We start from the raw sequence: 20,218 nt of genomic DNA, 5'->3' as shown, positions 1-20,218 counted from the left end.
GGAGGAAGACGTCGTCGATTTCACAGAGTTCAAACGCGATTTGGGTGAGATTTCAGAGAGAACAGAAGACAGAGTTGAAACCGTTACAATCTTCGCAAAGAACTGAGAGTTTGTTTAGAAATTTTCGTGAGGAAAATGGAGAAAGAGAAGAACTGAAGATTGAAGATTGAAGAAGACGAGAGAGGGGCGTGAACCGAACCGGACAAGTGACCGGTTCACGGTTCAACCAGTTGGACCGGCCGGTCCGATCCGGTTTTTAAAACAATGATCAAAACCTCACTATAAACTGTGGTTGGTCACATGTACACGTTTGAAACCACGAAACATTTGCGCAAGAAAACTACTTTCAGGGCCAGTTGAAAACACTTCAAATAATAGTAATAATGATGATGATGATAATCGTCTGGTCGTTTATCCATTTTACAATACACAAATCTTTAATTACAATAAATAAATACTCGGATATAGAGAAGCATGCGCCCATGAAAAACATATTAGAAAAATAGAAATGACAAAAAGAAGATTGAGTGAATTAAACAAGACAAATACAAAAACCATAAAATAAAAAACTATAGAAACCACAATATAACAAATGCCATGACGCAATCTGAAATGTTTCAAATCACAATTTGACAAATTCTATACAAACCCTACTACAAAACTCTTTTTTTAAGACCCGGAGTCTTCCTCCTAACACGAGCAAATTACAGAGTGTCTCTCATCTAGTCAACAACCTGGGGCTACACAACCATTCTGGTCCTCTTCCTCCTCTTCATCTTCCAGTTTGTACTCACTGAAGTGGTTAACCCTGAATTTCCACTCACCCTTGACGGGGTCATAGGATAGAAAAGTAGCACCTTGGTCCTCAGCCTTTCGCTTCAGCATCTCCTTGTATTTATCAATTTTTGGACCTTCCGTATACTGAATTCCAGTCTTTTTGTCGAAGCATTTTATATTTAGGAGTGTTACTTCCGCAGGCTTATTAAGACCTTGCCCAACAGGAGGTTTCTTGCTGTCATCCATGTACACAATCACCTCACGGTTGTTAAACTGAACAAGAGACTCAAGATCAAGTCGTCGCACATCTGTTTCACCCAAGAACTTGATGCTTCCATAGCCATGGCGTCCAACTACAAAGTCCTTGACACGTTGACAGTACCCTGGCTCAGCCCTTTCCTTGGCTGCAAGTTCTTGGATTCGAGGTTCTGTGTAGTAGTCAGATCGTCGGAGCTTCGGCATCAGTGCCTCAATGTTGGCCCCATGCTCATACACAATTGCAGCTTCACCAGCTCTGTGGCCACCAAGTGTCATATATGAGTCATCTCTTTGTACAGTATGATCATCATGGACTCCATTCAGTTTGTGATCAATTTTGACAGGATGTACTCGCTCCTTCACAGCTCCATTTTCAAGAGGATTTTCTGCAATCAAACAGTCGTTAAACATAGTGAATTACTAATCAAACTCACAAATAGTCAACAAACTCACAATAGTTCATAAGCCTTAGCTAAACACAAATTTGCACTATCGTACTTGCTGTTGGTGAAAATGAAGCCATTGAAATGATCTGTTCGTCTAAATAAAGTCATAGAAATAATTTATTGCCGACGGGATTTTATATTCATTGCAATTGGAGCAAGGGACCCAAAAGAGAAGATATGAAATTATATTGGTACAAATACATGTCAGCTTGAGTTTGCCACAGTAGAAACTGAGTTGCTAGTTTAAGTACCAAAAGAGGGTGAATTTTTTTTTTTTTTTTTTTGTTGGTAATCCAAATATACCCCAACCTCGCTTCGCGAAGTCGAGCTTCAAACCGAACCCTATAATCCTGAGGAAGTGGAAAACAATGGCTTTTGGCCATGTAGGTGCCCATGAGGGAACTCAAACCCTAGACCTTGTGGAAACTAACCACATGCCCAATCACTCGGGTAACCTTTCATGGGTAAGTAACGCAAGAGTTAACAACCCATCAAAAAGTAGAAAACAAAGAACCTCACATGTCCACTGTAGAAACATTTCTTCCACGTGTAGTTATAAGATAACAAAGATTCAATTAAATTTGTATACAATAAATGACCTCACAACTACCATGTTTCTCATGAGGAATTCCAAGGTTTGGTCAACAGAAGACGGTCTAGTTAACGGAAACCCATTTCACTGTTGTAAAATGAACTGAGGACAGAACTGAGAAACAAGGACCCAAGAAGTTTTCCAGTCAATTTATTTATCATCCAAGGGCTATGATTCTTTTTTTTTTTTTTTTTTTAAAATATGGGGAAAAAAAGGAACTGAGCAGTTCTGTAGTAAGCGCCAAATCGCAAGGACAGACAAAGTACATAAACACAAAAACCAATACTCACTCTCCTTATCCTCAGTAATGGAGCCATCTTCAGGGATTTTACCTGGAAAGAAAAAAAAAATGTTCAAATGTTCATGTCAAGAAGTATGAAATGTAACATAAATTTTATCTCCAGTACAAAAAAAAATTCCTCTTAACTGATCTAAAAGTACAATATAGCTATCTGCTCATCTTTTTTACAGAATGGAATGGAAATAAATGCCTCACAGTTATACATGGAAAAGCAATCCTCTTAGCTGATCGACACTATGCTATAACCTTACCATTCTCAGGTACACGAGACGTATCTTTTAATGATGATGTCTTTGCTGCACTAGCACCTAAAGGAAACTGTTCTGTAGGACGAATAACTAGAGCTCTTGGGTTCTCCCTTGGAATAAAAAGGGCATCTGCCTTCGGAGTGCTAGGTGTCTCTTCTTCATCACTGAAAAAAGGAACCTGCATTCGGCAATCAGGAAATTGTTACATGTATAACCTATATGGACAAAAATAATAATCATTCTCAAATAAGTTATCACAAGTAGCATCGCACCTTCAGACCATCATTCTTGGGATTATATTTCCTAGCAGGCAACCTAATCCGCCTTTGTGACAAATGTCGAGAAGTCAATAAGGATGATATTCTGACGGGAGCTGATTTTTCAACAGCCTGATAGTAACCACAAGTGATTGTAATAAAATTTTTGAAGAAATAATCAAAGTCAACCCAAAACCTTGAGAGTTCGCAAGGCAAAGTTAAAGAATGAGAAAATTTACTGGCATGCTTGAAATTCCATATTGGATTGAAGGAGAAGTTCCAGCTCGGCCAATTGACATTTGAGGCATTGCCGGGAGTGTCCCAAATGGATTTGTAACCGCAATAGGTTGCACAGCAACAGAACTCTGAGTAGCAGACCTGGTCAACAAAGGTATTTCAGCATAAATCAGCATATGATAAAAACATCCTTTAAGTTGTTACCAAATAATAACTAAAAATAAATTCCCTCTGCTTTATAATAAACTTCGACTAAAGGAAGAGCCAATCAGAAAAATTTAGCAAGGGCAACAATCACCAAAAACAATAACCAAGAGATGGCAATAAGAAAAAAAAAAGAACAAAAAATGCATGATAAACTAGTTATACAAGCACTTGGGATACCACACTTGATCCAAAAAGAATTGTTTGGATTTACATGCATATGTTATACTAAACAAGAGCTTAAGAAGGTGAGACATACGGTTGTCCAAAGTTATTCTGACCAAGAGTGCCCAACATGCCAGTGAAGTTACTTGTATTACCTACTACAACGGCAGATAAGTTTATAAAGTCAGCACTATCAGGCAAAAAGCTTAAGCACTGTTATATATATCATAAAATTGCATGGAGAGAAAAAAGAACAAGCTACCTGCTTGTGTCTGACCCAAGTTGCTAAATCCAAAAGCACCACCAGTCTGAGCAGGTTGACCCAGTTGAAATGGCATAGAAACAGAGGGCTAAAGATGCATGCACAACAAAAAAAAAAATTCCATAAGATTTTAACAGAAACTTCAGAATCCAACATCACTCCAGAGGAGCACAAAAACAAACAAGAAAGTCCAACAGAAGAAGATTGTTGCAAGAATTAAGCTCAGACTCCTGTGGTAGCAAAAGCAGCGATAAGGTTAACCAACAAATAGCCCAAAAAGAGTATTCCAAAAATTACTAAGCACATATAACAAAATTATTGCTCATCAAGCCTCTAATTGGGCATGTACGTGGAAATTTAATTCCAAGAACGTAATTCTATTAAAATTTATATTTTGCTCCACTTATTTATCTATCAGTCTCCATAAACCTAAGTCCATAACATTTTAGATACGCCAGCACGAAAAGTTTAGATCTCAAACATTGATGCTGCATATTCTACAATCCATACCACTTGCATATCTGTCGTTCACCATGAGACTCAATGGGGCAGATTGAGTGTCATGTAATTGAAATAGGGACAGGCAGATTAAAATTAATGTAAAGGACTACTTAAACAAACAAAAGCAGCAAAGGAAAAATTCCAGTAATGGCCTTAACAGCAATAAACTCTAAAACTCTCTCAAGGAATTAATAAATAAAATAAAACACCATAATACTTAATATCAATTGAACAACTAAGCCTTAAATGACAATGAAAGAAATCAATTTTAGCAATTTCAAGAGTCACTTACAGTTGGTTGACCGAACAATGCTGTGCTAGAAGGAGCTAGTGTGGAGTGCTCGAGAACATGCCACCAGAAAATCCAGTGGAAGGTGTGCTAAATAAATTTGAAGACCAAACGAAGACATAGTATTACTGTTTCCAAATGAAGAGGTGGCCAGTCCAAAACCCGAACTGTCTGTCCCGGCAGCGGAACTGAACAAAGGAGATGACTGACTACCAAAGTTCATGCCAGAGCCAAATGATGACATTGTACCCTGAGCTGCTGTACTATTGAAGAGGGATGGTGACGAACCAAAAGTAGATGGAGATGAATTGGCACCAAAGCAGAAGTTGATGTTGGCCCATGCCCAAATATGGAAGGAGCTGCAGATGAAGTTGATCCAAAGGATTGGGGGTAGACGATACACCAAAAGGTGAGTACCAAAGCAGCTGAAGTGGTGGTTCCAAAACTTGATCCGGTAAAAGTTGAAGTTTTGGGAGCAAATAGATTTGAAGAGTAGTGCTGGAAAAAGGACTAGCTGATGATGCCCAAAATCTGATGAAGGAGCGAAAGGGCTGATGGAGCAGCTGATACACCAAAGCCAATTCCCCCAGCAGACTGACAGCAGGAAGTGGCCCCCTGAAATTTGGAATTGTAAAGTGGAAAATAAATGAATCAGCCAATGTCACCACATAGGAACAACAACTACTAATTTTCCAGATTTCATCAACTTACCTTTATCTCCCACTGATAATCCTCCCATCTCAGCTCCTCATGACTTTTATCTTTATAGACAGGCATGGCAGATAGACTCCAACTTTCCAGCAGCCGTGTACACTGCCAGTATCTGCTTCAGTTGTAGGTGTGTAACAGCCATCTAATTCCACCACGTTGGCCCCCAAAATTTGACTGCCCAAAGGGGGTGTTCCAAATGTGGTTGTGTAGCTTGGGATCCTGCATGATAGCATACAACAGTCATAAAATTTATTTTGCTTACTTTTGATAGTTGATGACAAAACAAGTAATGATAGAGAAATAGCATATTGTAGGGCTAATGAGTTCCTATCGAAACAAATGCTTATCAGAAGATAAAAAATCATTATTTATTTAAGAAACTCACCGAATGGAGAACTCTGTGCTCCAAAGGGAGATGTATTGGTGCCAATGGCTGCTACCAAATGCAGAAGCTGACTGGCCAAAAGAAGGAGATGACCCAAAACTGAAAGATGCAGTACTAGATGCCCCAAAGGGGGAGTACTTGAAGGCCAAAGGAGGAGCACTTGAAGCCCCAAAAGCAGGAGCACTAGAGGCCCCAAAAGCAGGAGTGTTGAAGCCCCAAAGCGGGAGTGCTAGAGGCTCCAAATGCAGGGGTGCTTGATGATCCAAAGAGAGGGGTGCTTGAAGCCCCAAATGCTCCCCAGACCAAAAGTGGGGCACTTGATGACCAAATGAAGTCCCTGTGCCACCAAAGGCTGGAGTGCTGGTAGCACCAAAGGCCGGAGAACTTGTAGCACCAAAGGCTGGAGTGTTGTAGCACCAAAAGCAGGGGTACTAGCAGCCCAAAGGCAGGGGTACTTGCAGCCCCAAAGCAGGGGTGCTTGTCGAACCAAAAGCGGGAGTGCTAGTAACACCAAATGCTGATGACTTGATGCACCAAAAGGTGTGGAGGAACCAAATAAACTGCTCCCAAATGCAGGCTGTGATTGCTGAGTCGTGCCTCCAAAAGGACTTGTTTGAGTAGGAGTGGACCCAAAGCCGAAAGCAGGCTTTGCACCGAAAACAGAAGAACTATGTTGTAGAGCAACGCGAGAGAGAGATCAGTTTTTCAAGACTAAAAAGATAACATAAGTCAACAGATTAACAGCCTTTTTAAGATAAAGCATGTTAACAGTAAAATAGAAAGTTATATACAAATGCAATTATCAAGATCTGAACTTATAAAAAAACAAAAAAAAAAAAAAAATAAAAAAAAAATAAGGCTGCCATGTGAAGAGGGTGATAATAAAGAAACAAATCAACTCAAAATGAGGGCTAAAACAGAAACACCACTGCACGGAAAATACAAACCAAATGTAAAGAAAGATGAACCAAATATAGTAGCTATGAGAAGGCTTCTGTCTTAGTGTTTATCATTATGTTTCTCGTCATCCAAAGAAGTTCACACTTAATTAATGTACCAATGGAATCCTATCATATTAGGGGGTATAGGCATCTAGTCTTGTAACCACTGACAAGGAGAAGTTTTGCCTAGGATTAGATAACCCTTGTCTATAATAATCAAAACTTCTTAAATGATAAATTCCCAGTAGTAAAATGACCTCCTAAATAAAAATCTCCTAGTGGTTCAATGACCTCTTCTATCGAGAAAAAAAAAATGGCAAGGAGTTGTCTGGGAGATAAACAAAAATACAAGAGACATTCATACGAAAAAATCCAATGGAGTAAACAAGTGAGTTTGCTTCCATTAAAAATCTCATAAGCTACACCGAGAAAATCAGCTAAAGGAGTTAGTATTATAATAACAATAAACATACAATGACAAGAATGTTAGAAGAACATATCCGTCTCCAACCCCCTCATAGCCAAAAGGTCTCCTGTTTACACTTGAACAATTAGTCATGACAAGCACACACAAAAAAGGGGCAAAAATACCTGTAAAAACTCCATTACAAAATCACTGGCACCCCAGACATCTATCAACTGAAAACAATAACCATCTTTCTCAAAAGTAAAAATAAAATCAACAAATCAAGTAAAAGTGAAAAGTGGAGACAGCAACAAATAAATGGGTAAATATTTATGAAACATTCTAATCCATATACATACCACAAATGTGATGATGACACCCAAAAGCAGGAGTGGAAGATGCTCCAAAAGCAGGCATTATTTCCAAGGCTGGTGATGACGATGCACCAAAGGTTGTTGTGGACGAGAAAGGTGAAGATGACTGGGCAGCACCAAATACACCGGTTGAAGTACCTCCAAACACTGAACTTGTTGTCGAACCAAAAGGGGTTGTGGTACCGAATGGTTTGGGAGCGAAAGGATTGTTACTTGCATTGTTGGTCTGCCAAAGACTGATTGGGACCCAAATGGGCTACTAGATGACTGCCCAAAAGCTGTTCAGTGGAATCCCGCCAGTTAAATGATATTCCAAAAAGTAATTACTAACTAATCTCAGAATTCCCATGCACACAGATATGCGATGATCACCAAACAGTTGAATTAATAATGGCAGCATGTTACAAAATGTATTGATAGAAGTGACAGAGTGCTTGACCAATAAAAAAAATTGAAACATATTCACAAATCTGATGTATATTTATCAGTATATAGCATCAAAAATTTTACACACACAACAAAAAATTCTAGTTTTACAGGAACTTAGACGTAATTCAGCAAATCACATAATTTATGAAAAAGAAGCAATTATAGTCCATGAAGATTCATACAAGCTACAAAGGTTACCACAATACCTTCAAGTTCAAGGGGAAAACATGGACACAGTAACACAACCATACAGTAAGTTGTAAAAGCAATATAAATGAATGCAAGCATGGCCGAAACAACATAAATTTTGCAAGGAAACAGAAAAAAAAAAAAAAAAAAAAAAAAAATCAATATACTAGAATACAAGGTGAAAGGAACACTACGGTTAGTTGAGCCGAACATTGTCTTCTCACATTATTCTTTCTTTCTTTCTTCAGTCCAAACAGTAACCAAGCCTTGATTTGATCCAAACTAAACTCACAGTTAAAAAACATGAAAAGGAAACAAGAAAATCAGTCGTTAAGTCAAATAAAAAAAGTCTATTTAAATAAACAACACAGATAATTTCCAATCATTTCAATCAATATCACTTCAATCATTACAAATAAAATCAAAACAAAGAGAATCGTTTCGAATATAGTGAAAAGAATAAGGTGGAAGACAGAACAACAGTATGAATCATCCAAATAAACACGCATTGCTTCGATGAATCAATACATTAAAAAAATAAATAAAATGAAAAAACCCTAGCTGCGAACCAGGAATTACATGTATGAGTGTCATGTGAATAAGTGAGAGAGGTACTCACCGAGGATCTGAAGGGCGTGAGAGAAGCAAGGGTTTACACTTGTACACCGTCTTACAGACGTGATGGGTCTTTTTTAGTTATGTTTATGTTGATTGTTGAGGATTGAACTCAAGATCAGCGTTGCGTTATTTTTAAGTCCGTACTTGGCCAGTACAATCTACAAAGCGTAGCGTTTCTTTTAAGTCCCCCCCTTTTTTATCTTTATATTTTTTTTCCATTTTCTTTTAATAAATATTTCAAATTATTCATTTTCTATACTATTTAAAAAAAAATATTAAATCATTTTTATTGTTTTGCATGTATATTCAATCTCTTAGTAAATACGTATTTTATATATAATTATATTCATATAATTAATTCATCATAAAACATGTATTTACATATTTATAAAGGCTACCAAATTATACGCATATAATATGAATATATGTAAATTCACGTATTTTTTGCGAATTATTAGAAAAAAAAACTGAGCTTTGTTATTCACGAACAAGCATGCGGCCATGGCTTCTGGAGGATGGAGGAAGGTAACAGAGCTTGTGTATTAGTATTTGAAGAAGCAATTGAAGAATAAGAAGAGGAAGAGGAAGGTTGTCTAGTTGAGTTGGTGGCGGAGGTGGCGGGAGAGATATTTTTTTCGAGCACGTGATTGAAGTTGAATGAGGTGTACTTGTTGGTTGACTTGGTTCTTGCCATCCACCACAACTCCAGGGAACGAGAGAACGAGATTGAGATTTAGATTTTAGATGTGTTTGCATCAAGGAAATGGTGGGCGGTGGTTTTGATTTGGGGGAAATACAAAACAGCAGCAAAGGCTAGAGGCAAAAGGCAAAACGATGATGGTGAGAGTGGTCTGGGCAATTTATCAAGCAGGTGGTGGGCAAGGTGAAAGTGGCGAATTCCACAACAAACAAATTCAATCACAGAATCCATTCAACACTTCCAAGTCAAAACTCCTAAACAAACAATTTCTCCAATCAAATTTCACACCAGATGGGCAGCAATTCCCAACCAACACAACAAACAATAATCCACAAGAGATTTATCCAGCAAAAACACACATGTTGCAGATAGTGGAAGCTACCTGTGGAGTCGCGCGGTAGTTGTACGCTGGGCGTCGGCCGTGGGTGTCATGCGTTGGAGTACGGAGAGGAGAGAGAGATGAGAGAGCGGCGGCGGCGGGTATGTGATGGGTATGGGATGTGAGAAAGTGAGAATGAGGAGGTAATAGTGTTTGAAAGTGAGATGGGTATGGGTGGTGTCGGCGGGTCACGGCAGCAAAATCCTATTGTAGTGTTGAGAATGAGGAGAAGAGTAAGTGATAGTTTTTGGTCTTTGCACTTTGACTTTGAGATTCAGTACTGTTTTGTTTGTGATGGTGTTTGAAAGAAAATCTTTGAGGCGAAGCTGCAGAATCGCAACATTGGATGGTGAGGTCGGTCCCTGTGCCTACGTGGAGAGATTTTAACGAGGGTTCACAACGATAAATTTTTTCTGCTTCTTTTAAGATCTTCTGTATTTGTATTATCATTCATTTTAATTGAATTAATATATTAAAATAAATTGATATACCCACAACTTCAAAATTTTATTTTCAGATTGATGATGTTAGATTTGGGTACCTTATATCTAAAAAATACTATATAAATTCAAATGTCTCTTCTAATATAAAATTAGAACTTTAGATCAATAAAAAATAATGTAAATAAAATAAATGATAGCTTTTCATTTACGACTCCGATCATTTTAACTTAAATATATAATAAGGATTTATAATTTTAATATTAAAACTGAAGGTTACTTCTTAAAACAAACACTTATATAGAAATGAAAGCACTGATATAGTTTTAACCAGGTAATTCATAAAGTGTTAAAACTAAGATTGATATTGTCATATTCTTCAAAACGTATTATGACAATACACCGTATTAAACCCGTATATACTCGTATCGTATTTTTTCTGTATCTGAATTTTATGACCGAATTTTTATAAACGTATTTTTTACCGTTTGCCGTATTATACCTATAAAATTTCCGTATCTTTTTTTTTTGTCGTACCCGTATTTACTAACTAGGGTATATTCATATTAGAGGATAAATGAAAATATTTAAACATTTAGTATCTGAGGGCAGGCTAGTTTTTCATTTTTTTAATTAAGAATAAGGATGTAATTTGTTACACAAGTATTTGCACAAGTGACTAGAGTAGGCAATGAGGACCGAGGATTTTTGCCTAGGGGAGGCCCCTCGCTCTGCCACTGTTTGCCAATCAACTAGTGAAAACATAAGAAAATAACATTACAAGGAAACACAAGAAAATTGTTACGTGGAAAAACTTCTTCAATGTGGAGAAATAAAAAATACCACGAGAATCTAAGATCCATTTAAATCAATATAATAAAAGAGATTACTGATGCGCATTTTTGACAAACATACAAATGTAGCAAGTGCATAGTCGCAAAAAGTAATAAAGTGATAAGTACAGTATCGTTCCCACGAGGATAGTGGTTACTAAGTACCGATTTATCTAGTTTAGTCTTAATTGAAACAACAATAAATTGGATTGATAGAAAATTAACGAACTAAATACAATTTAAGAAAATATAAATGAATTATAATGAAATTAAAGCAAAACCCAATAAACTTTAACTAATAAAAAAATGCTAAAAAAAATGCTAGGGTGTTGATTCACCTAGATACGCTAACCCAAATCATAGAACTATTACCCAAGTTCTAATTCCTTGATTGAAAATCGAATTCCCTAAGTTGTAAAACATACTTTCTCAGGCTATATTTTCCTACTTATCCATATTAAGCTTCTGCACCCAACAAAATGAAGATTAATAGTTCAAAGTTTTTTAAACTTTACAGAATTCTATTAGATTTCATAAATTGGGAAAGCTATCTCTAGCATTTGTTTAATCTACGGTATTTATCCCAAGAGGCACAATCAATCACTTCTTAGTCTCATTGTCAACAACACACATTTGAATGTTGATCAAGTATCAAAAAGTCATTAAAAAAAGAGATAAACCCTCAATCATGAAATTAAAATTCAAAGTAAATCGATTCATATAAATTTGAATCATTGTATCAAGGTTACATCAAACCCTAGCTAAACAACTCAATTCATACTCAAAACAAACAAAAAAACAAAACAAACTGAATCAAGATTCATCATTGAAAAAAAAGTAAAAGATGGAAAAACTTCTCTCATTTGAAGCCCAAATCTTCAATAATATCTCCTTCCAGAGTGCCTTCTAAATGACGAACCAAGACCATTTTTCTTTCATTTTCATGCTAATTTATACCTCTTTCACTTAAGGACGAAACCCTAGCAAGCCAAAACGCGTCATTTATTTTTCACATCGATGCAGTTTCGCTGCGGTGTGAAGCTTTTTCCTTATAACGGCGAGAATTTTCAGGCCAAATTTGAGCATGAAAGAGTTGAATCTGGAAAAGTGTTAAACATATGAATTATAGTCCTTTAAATTATTTTCTACTCGTTCAAGAATCAGCACAATCCGAGGTCTAAAGCTCAAGTTATGGCAGAAATACTGAAGCACATCCAAGAAGTTTTTCTTCTGTTTCCAACATTTGTTCATGACTTCAAGCCAAGTTTTCACCCTTGTCCAGTCAGAATTAGAAAAAAACTCAAAACCTGAAAGTTGTAGCTCGGTTCTAGCTTTCCAAAGCTTCTAAAAATAGGTCTTCTGAGTTTCCAAGCTCAAGTTATGCAATTTACGCTCAAAACTGTCATTTATGCTCAAAATCATCGTTTAGGCCTGCAAAGACAAATTAATAGAATTATGTAAAAATTAGGCTCAATTGTATAAGAAATATCTTAAATCCTATCGAAATTTAATGCAAAATCATAGGAAAAAATATGATTATCATTTACAACAATCACACAATCTATCAAAATATTCTACATAAATTTAGAGCTCAATCACAACTCTAACAAAAATAAAATACACAAAGGTTTACAAAAGTGGATTACAATCACTCCAAATTCAGACCCGCATGTAAGAGGGAAGTTGGGAATTGGGGAAGAAAACTTGAATATAAAAAAGATAAAACTTAACTTTTAATTTTTAACTTCTAACTTTTCACTTTCTTTTTTACCTTTTAATAAAACTTTTCAATTTTTTTTTTAAAGTAGAGGGCAGGCCTGGGCCTACCCTCAAGGGGCCTGGGTCCCGCTCTGAGAGTGAGGTGGGTGTAAACAAGCCGAGCTTTGGCTTTCGAACTTGGCTCGGCTACTACAATATTAAGCTCGACCAAGCTTGAGATATTGAGCTTCAGCTCGACATAGAAAAAGCGAGCTCATGCTCGAGCAATACCTGCTCGATCCACCATGGTCGAAAGTGCCGAAACAAACATCATCGCCTACAATTCATAGAGCCATCTTTTCTACCAGCAATGTCTTCTCATTATTCACTCTCTTCCAGTAAACGAAACCAATCTTAAACTAGTAATGATCACAGTTTCTTCCATTCCCAGAACTCCATTCTTATACTTAGATTTCCATTCTCTTACAAATCAAGAACAATGATAAGAAGAAACAAATAATCACTAATTATTTGCCGTCCATAAATCCCAAATCGACATACCTGATGAAGAAAATCCACAAGAGAAGTTACGATGTGGACGAGATGAGGCGGCAAGGAAACAAAGCGATCTGGTCGAGAACAAGGCGACGAGACCGACACTCCACGTGACAAACGGTGTTGGATTGGCAGAGGATTCACAAAGTCGCAATTAGGGTTTTTAATTATGTCCTAATTCAAATTCAAATTTGATTTTTACATATTTGGGAATAAGGTTGTGTTTGTCATTTTTACAAACTGGTAAGTTCTATATACCCCCAATAGTTGTGAAACTATCACATCACCCTTTCGATTTGAGCTCACAAGCTTGGTGAGCCGACTATCAAGAAACTCAAACCGATTCCCCACCTACGAGGCTACGACGAGCCGCTCAAGCTTTCCTCAAGCCGAGCCGGAGCCGCTCACGAACGGCTCGACTAACACCCCTACAATTCTTCTCAAATTTGAAATTAAATTATAATAATATAACTTTCTACAAACTGGTAAGAAGGTTATATTATTATAATAATTTAATTAAATTATACATATATAAATTCTTCTCAAATTTGAAATTGAATTATACTTTGTCTCATTCCTAAAGAAAAAATTTTAGGCTATGTTTGGGTTAGTATTTTTATCCATATTCTGGATCTATTCTCCAAATAATGTTTGGCACATTATTCCAGAAATATTACTCTATTTTTTAATTACTTTTAGCTCATAAGGTTATTAATTTCACTAAATACCTCATGAAAAAAGTTTAAAAATTAACAAAAACACCCCATCAACCCAATGTCAGATTCTAGCAACCACCGTCGGTGATAGCCGGAATCTGTACAACGGCTAACTTCCAACCAAAAATGGCCGGAAGTTACCGATCTGGCGTCAGCGACGGCCAAAGAAATGGTCGGCGTTGACGGTCAAAGAAGGCCAAATCCTGGCCGTCGTTGACCGAAAACGACGGCCACATCTTTGGCCGTCGCTGACAGCCAAAGAGGCGTCGTTTGGCCTTGTCTGGCCGTCGACGGCCATAACAGATCGTAGATGTGGCCCTTGCCGGCCAGATCCGTGGTGGATCTGGCCGGAAAAGGCCATAACGACGTGTTACGGCACAGATCCGACTGGTCTGTGCCGTAACGAAATTTTTCGGAGATATTCGGCGGTGGTGGCCGGAATCTGGCACGAAAAATTCTGGGGGGTGTTTTGTCATTTTACATATAGGGTCTTTAATTAAATTAGTAAACCTAAGGGCGTTTTCATAAATTTTTAAAATTTACCTCGTAATACTCCCCTATCCAAAAACCCAATACTATCCCCAAAATCCTATCCAAAATAATAAACCAAACGCACCCTTAAAGTTTTGGATTATAACACTCTAGACTAAAGAGGAAAAGCATTAATATATACACTTGAAAGAAAAGCATAATATTTGGGGGTTCATACCCAATATATCTTAAATTATCCAATTTGTTATCATCATCTTCATTCTAAGTTTAGAGAAAGCTGATATCCCCCAGCAGACTGACCAGCATGAAGTGCTCTACCTGAAATTGGAATGTAAAGTAGAAAATAAACGAATAAGCCAATATCACCACTTATAGGAACAAGAACTACTAATTTTCCAGATTCATCAACTTACCACTGCCAGTATCTGTTCAGCGTAGGTGTGTAAGTAGCCACTCTACTTCCACCACATTGGCCCCCAAAATTGACTGCCAAAATACTGATGAAGGAGCGAAAGGGCTTGATGGAGCAGCTGATACACCAAAGCTATTCCCCCAGCAAACTGCCAGCAGGAAGTGATCCGCCTGAAATTTGGAATTGCAAAGTGGAAAATAAATGATCAGCCAATGTCACTACTTATTGGAACAAGAACTACTGATTTCTAAGATTCATCAAACTTACCTTTACCTCCCAACTGATAATCCTCCCATCTCAGCTCCTCATGACTTTATCTTTATAGACAGGCATGGCAGATATTGACTCCAACTTTCCAGCAGGCTGGTACCACTGCCAGTATCTGCTTCAGTTGTAGGTGTGTAAGCAGCCACTCTACTTCCACCACCTTGGCCCCCAAAATTTGACTGCCCAATACATGATGAAAGAGCGAAAGGGTTGATGGAACAGCTGATACACCAAAGCCAACCCCAGCAGACTGACCAGCAGGAAGGGGTCTACCTGAAATTTGGAATTGTAGAGTGGAAAATAAATGAATCAGCCAATTTCACCACTTATAGGAACAAGAACTAATAATTTTCCAGAAAAAAGAAGATACCTGCTTGTGTCTGAGCCAGTTGCTAAATCCAAAAGCACCGCCACTCTGAGCAGGTTGACACAGTTGGAATGGCATAGAAACAGAGGGCTAAAGATGCATGCACAACAAAAATAAAATTACATAAAGATTTTAACAGAAACTTCAAAATCCAACATCACTCCAGCGGAGCACACAAACAAACAAGAAAGTCCAATAGAAGAAAACTGTTGAAAGAATTAAGCTCAGACTCCTGTAGTAGCAAAAGCAGCGATAAGGTAACAAAACAAATTATAGCCCACAAATATTCCAAAAATTACTAAGCACATATAACAAAATTATTGCTCATCAAGCCTCTAATGGGCACGTATGCGGAAATTTTATTCCAAGAACTTATTCTATTAAAATTTATATTTTGCCCTGTTATTTGTCTATCAGTCTCCATAAACCTATGTCCCTAACATTTTAGATATGCCAGCACAAAAAGTTGAACTGGCAGATTGAAATAAATGTAAAGGAGTCCTTAAACATACCAAAGCAGCACAGTACAAATTTCCAGTAATGGCCTTAACAGCAATAAGCTCTAAAACTCTCTTCAAGATGAATTAAAATACAACAATAAAACACATACTTTTCTAAATATCAATTGAACAACTAAGCTTTAATATGACAATGAAAGAAATCAATTTTAGCAATTTCAAAAGTCACTTACAGTTGGTTGACCGAACAATTGTGTGCTAGAAGAAGCTAGTGATGGAGTGCTCAAGAACATGCCACAAGAAAACCAGTGGAAGGTGTGCTAAACAAATTTGAAGTACCCAACGAAGACATAGTACTATTCTTTCAAATGAAGAGGTGGCCAGTCCAAAACCAGAACCTGTCTGTCCTGGGGCCGCGGAACTGAACAATGGAGATGACTGATTACAAAAATTCATGCCAAAGCCAAATGATGACATTGCACCTGAGCTGCTTTACTATTGAAGAGGGATGATGACGAACCAAAAGTAGATAGAGGTGAATTGGCACCCAATGCAGAAGTTGATGTTGGCCCATGCCCAAATATGGAAGGAGCTGCAGATGAAGTTGATCCAAAAGGATTAGGTGTAGACGATACACCAAAAGGTGAGGTACCAAAAGCAGCTGAAATGGTGGTTCCAAAACTTGATCCAGTAAAAGTTGAAGTTTTGGGAGCAAATAGATTTGAAGATGTAGTGTTGGAAAAAGGACTAGCTGATGATGCCCCAAATACTGATGAAGGAGCGAAAGGGCTTGATGGAGCAGCTGATACACCAAAGCCAATTCCCCCAGCAGACTGACCAACAGGAAGTGGTCCACCTGAAATTTGGAATTGTAAAGTGGAAAATAAATGAATCAGCCAATGTCACCACTTATAGGAACAACAACTACTAATTTTCTAGATTTCATCAACTTGCCTTTACCTCCCAACTGATTATCCTCCCATCTCAGCTCCTCATGATTTTTATCTTTATAGACAGGCATGGCAGATATTGACTCCAACATTCCAACAGGCTGCGTACAGCTGCCAGTGTCTACTTCAGTTGTACGTGTGTAACCAGCCATTCTACTTCCACCACGTTGGCCCTCAAAATTTGACTGCCCAAAAGGGGTGCTACCAAATGTTGGTGTTGTAGCTTGGGATCCTGCATGATAGCATACAACAGTCATAAAATTTTATTTTGCTTACTTTTGATAGTTGATGACAAAACAGGTAATGATAAAGAAATAGAACATTGTAGGCTAATGAGCTTCTTATCGACACAAATGCTTATCAGAAGATAAACAATCATTATTTATTTAAGAAACTCACTGAATGGAGAACTCTGTGCTCCAAAGGGAGATGTACTGGTTCCAAATGGGCTGCTACCAACTGCAGAAGTTGACTGGCCAAAAGAAGGAGATGACCCAAAACTGAAAGATGCAGTACTAGATGCCCCGAAGGCGGGAGTACTTGAAGCGCCAAAGGCAGGAGCACTTGAAGCCCCAAAAGCAGCAGCACTAGAGGGCCCAAAAGTAGGAGTGCTTGAAGCCCCAAAAGCGGGAGTGCTAGAGGCTCCAAATGCAGGGTTGCTTGATGATCCAAAGAGAAGGGTGCTTGAAGCCCCAAATGCTCCCCCAGAACCAAAAGCTGGGGCACTTGATGCACCAAATGAAGTCCCTGTGCTACCAAAGGCCGGAGTGCTGCTAGCACCAAAGGCCGGAGAACTTGTAGCACCAAAGGCTGGAGTGCTTGTAGCACCAAAAGCAGGGGTACTAGCAGCGCCAAAGGCAGGGGTACTTACAGCCCCAAATGCAGGGGTGCTTGTCGAACACAAAGCGGGAGTGCTAGTAGCACCAAATGCTGACTGACTTGAAGCCCCAAAAGCAGGAGCACTAGAGGCCCCAAAAGCAGTAGTGCTTGAAGCCCCAAAAGCGGGAGTGCTAGAGGCTCCAAATGCAGGGTTGCTTGATGATCCAAAGAGAGGGGTGCTTGAAGCCCCAAATGCTCCCCCAGAACCAAAAGCTGGGGCACTTGATACACCAAATGAAGTCCCTGTGCTACCAAAGGCTGGAGTGCTGGTAGCACCAAAGGCCGGAGAACTTGTAGCACCAAAGGCTGGAGTGCTTGTAGCACCAAAAGCAGGGGTACTAGCAGCACCAAAGGCAGGGGTACTTGCAGCCCCAAATGCAGGGGTGCTTGTCGAACCAAAAGCGGGAGTGCTAGTAGCACCAAATGCTGACTGACTTGATGCACCAAAAGGTGTGGAGGAACCAAATAAACTGCTCCCAAATGCAGGCTGTGATTGCTGAGTCGTGCCTCCAAAAGGACTTGTTTGAGTAGGAGTGGACCCAAAGCCGAAAGCAGGCTTTGCACCGAAAACAGAAGAACCTATGTTGTAGAGCAAGAGAGAGAGATCAGTTTTTCAAAGACTAAAAAGATAACATAAGTCAACTAGATTAACAAGCCTTTTTAAGATAAAGCATGTTAACAGTAAATAAGAAAGTTATATACAAATGCAATTAGTTTCAAGATCTGAACTTATAAAAAAACAAAAAATAAATAAAAAAATAAAAAAAAAATAAGGCTGCCATGTTGAAGAGGGTGATTAATAAAGAAACAAATCAACATCAAAATGAGGGCTAAAACAGAAACACCACTGCACGGAAAATACAAACCAAATGTAAAGAAAGATGAACCAAATATAGTAGCTATGAGAAAGGCTTCTGTCTTAGTGTTTATGCATTATGTTTCTCTGTCATCTCAAAGAAGTTCACACTTAATTAATTGTACCAATGGAATCCTATCATATTAGGGGGTATAGGCATCTAGTCTTAGTACACCACTTGACAAGGGAAGTTTTGCCTTAGGATTAGATAACCCTTGTCTTATAATAATCATAACTTCTTCAAATGATAAATTCCCAGCATAGTAAAATGACCTCCTTAAATAAATTCTCCTAATATGGTTCAATGACCTCTTCTATCGAGAAAAAAAAAAATGGCAAGGAGTTGTCTGGTGGAGATAAACAAAAATACAAGAGACATTCATACGAAAAAATCCAATGGAGTAAACAAGTGAGTTTGCTTCCATTAAAAATCTCATAAGCTACACCGAGAAAATCAGCTAAAGGAGATTTAGTATATTATAATAACAATAAACATACAATGACAAGAATGTTAGAAGAACATATCCGTCTCCAACCCCCTCATGAGCCAAAAGGTCTCCTGTTTACACTTGAACAATTAGTCATGACAAGCACACACAAAAAAAGGGGCAAAAATACCTGTAAAAACTCCATTACAAAATCACTGGCACCCAAGACATCTATCAACTGAAAACAATAACCATCTTTCTCAAAAGTAAAAATAAAATCAACAAATCAAGTGAAAAGTGAAAAGTGGAGACAGCAACAAATAAATGGGTAAATATTTATGAAACATTCTAATCCATATACATACCACCAAATGCTGATGATGAACCACCAAAAGCAGGAGTGGAAGATGCTCCAAAAGCAGGCATTGCATTTCCAAAGGCTGGTGATGACGATGCACCAAAGGTTGTTGTGGACGAGAAAGGTGAAGATGACTGGGCAGCACCAAATACACCGGTTGAAGTACCTCCAAACACTGAACTTGTTGTCGAACCAAAAGGGGTTGTGGTACCGAATGGTTTGGGAGCGAAAGGATTGTTACTTGCATTGTTGGTCTGCCCAAAGACTGATTGGGACCCAAATGGGCTACTAGATGACTGCCCAAAAGCTGTTCAGTGGAATCCCGCCAGTTAAATTGATATTCCAAAAAGTAATTACTAACTAATCTCAGAATTCCCCATGCACACAGATATGTGATGATCACCAAACAGTTGAATTAATAATGGCAGCATGTTGACAAAATGATATCTGATAGAAGTGACAGAGTGCTTGACCAATAAAAAAAATTGAAACATATTCACAAATCTGATGTAATATTTATCAGTATATAGCATCAAAAATTTTACACACACAACAAAAAATCATCTAGTTTTACAGGAACCTTTAGACGTAATTCAGCAAATCACATAATTTATGAAAAAAGAAGCAATTATAGTCCATGAAGATTCATACAAGCTACAAAGGTTACCACATAGCTTCAAGTTCAAGGGGAAAACATGGACACAGTAACACAAACACTACAGTAAGTTGTAAAAGCATAAAATGAATGCAGCATGGCCGAAACAACATAAATTTTGCAAGGAAACAGGAAAAAAAAAAAAAAATCAATCTACTAGAATACAAGGTGAAAGGAACACTTAC

At 38.0% G+C, this 20,218-nt stretch overlaps 1 protein-coding gene and 1 pseudogene across 1 annotated transcript; both read right to left on the bottom strand.

Annotated features, from left to right (window-relative positions):
* Positions 1-532: 532 nt before the first annotated feature.
* On the bottom strand, positions 533-9,872 carry LOC116133162 (annotated as a pseudogene).
* A 4,787-nt stretch (positions 9,873-14,659) lies between these two features.
* LOC116133161 (nuclear pore complex protein NUP98A-like) lies at positions 14,660-19,758 on the bottom strand. The gene is given in 14 exon segments (XM_031418833.1): positions 14,660-14,721; positions 15,186-15,261; positions 15,338-15,355; positions 15,453-15,539; positions 15,962-16,021; positions 16,141-16,206; positions 16,209-16,267; positions 16,270-16,401; positions 16,404-16,763; positions 16,862-17,089; positions 17,269-17,574; positions 17,959-18,315; positions 19,386-19,685; positions 19,740-19,758. Coding segments are annotated over 14 exon segments (2,130 nt in total).
* Between the last annotated feature and the right edge of the window lie 460 nt (positions 19,759-20,218).

The sequence above is a fragment of the Pistacia vera genome, unplaced genomic scaffold (assembly GCF_008641045.1).
Source record: "Pistacia vera cultivar Batoury unplaced genomic scaffold, PisVer_v2 Contig266, whole genome shotgun sequence".
Taxonomy (NCBI): Eukaryota; Viridiplantae; Streptophyta; class Magnoliopsida; order Sapindales; family Anacardiaceae; genus Pistacia; species Pistacia vera.
Note: the sequence above shows the minus strand (reverse complement) of the source record. Positions and strands in the feature narration are given on the sequence as shown.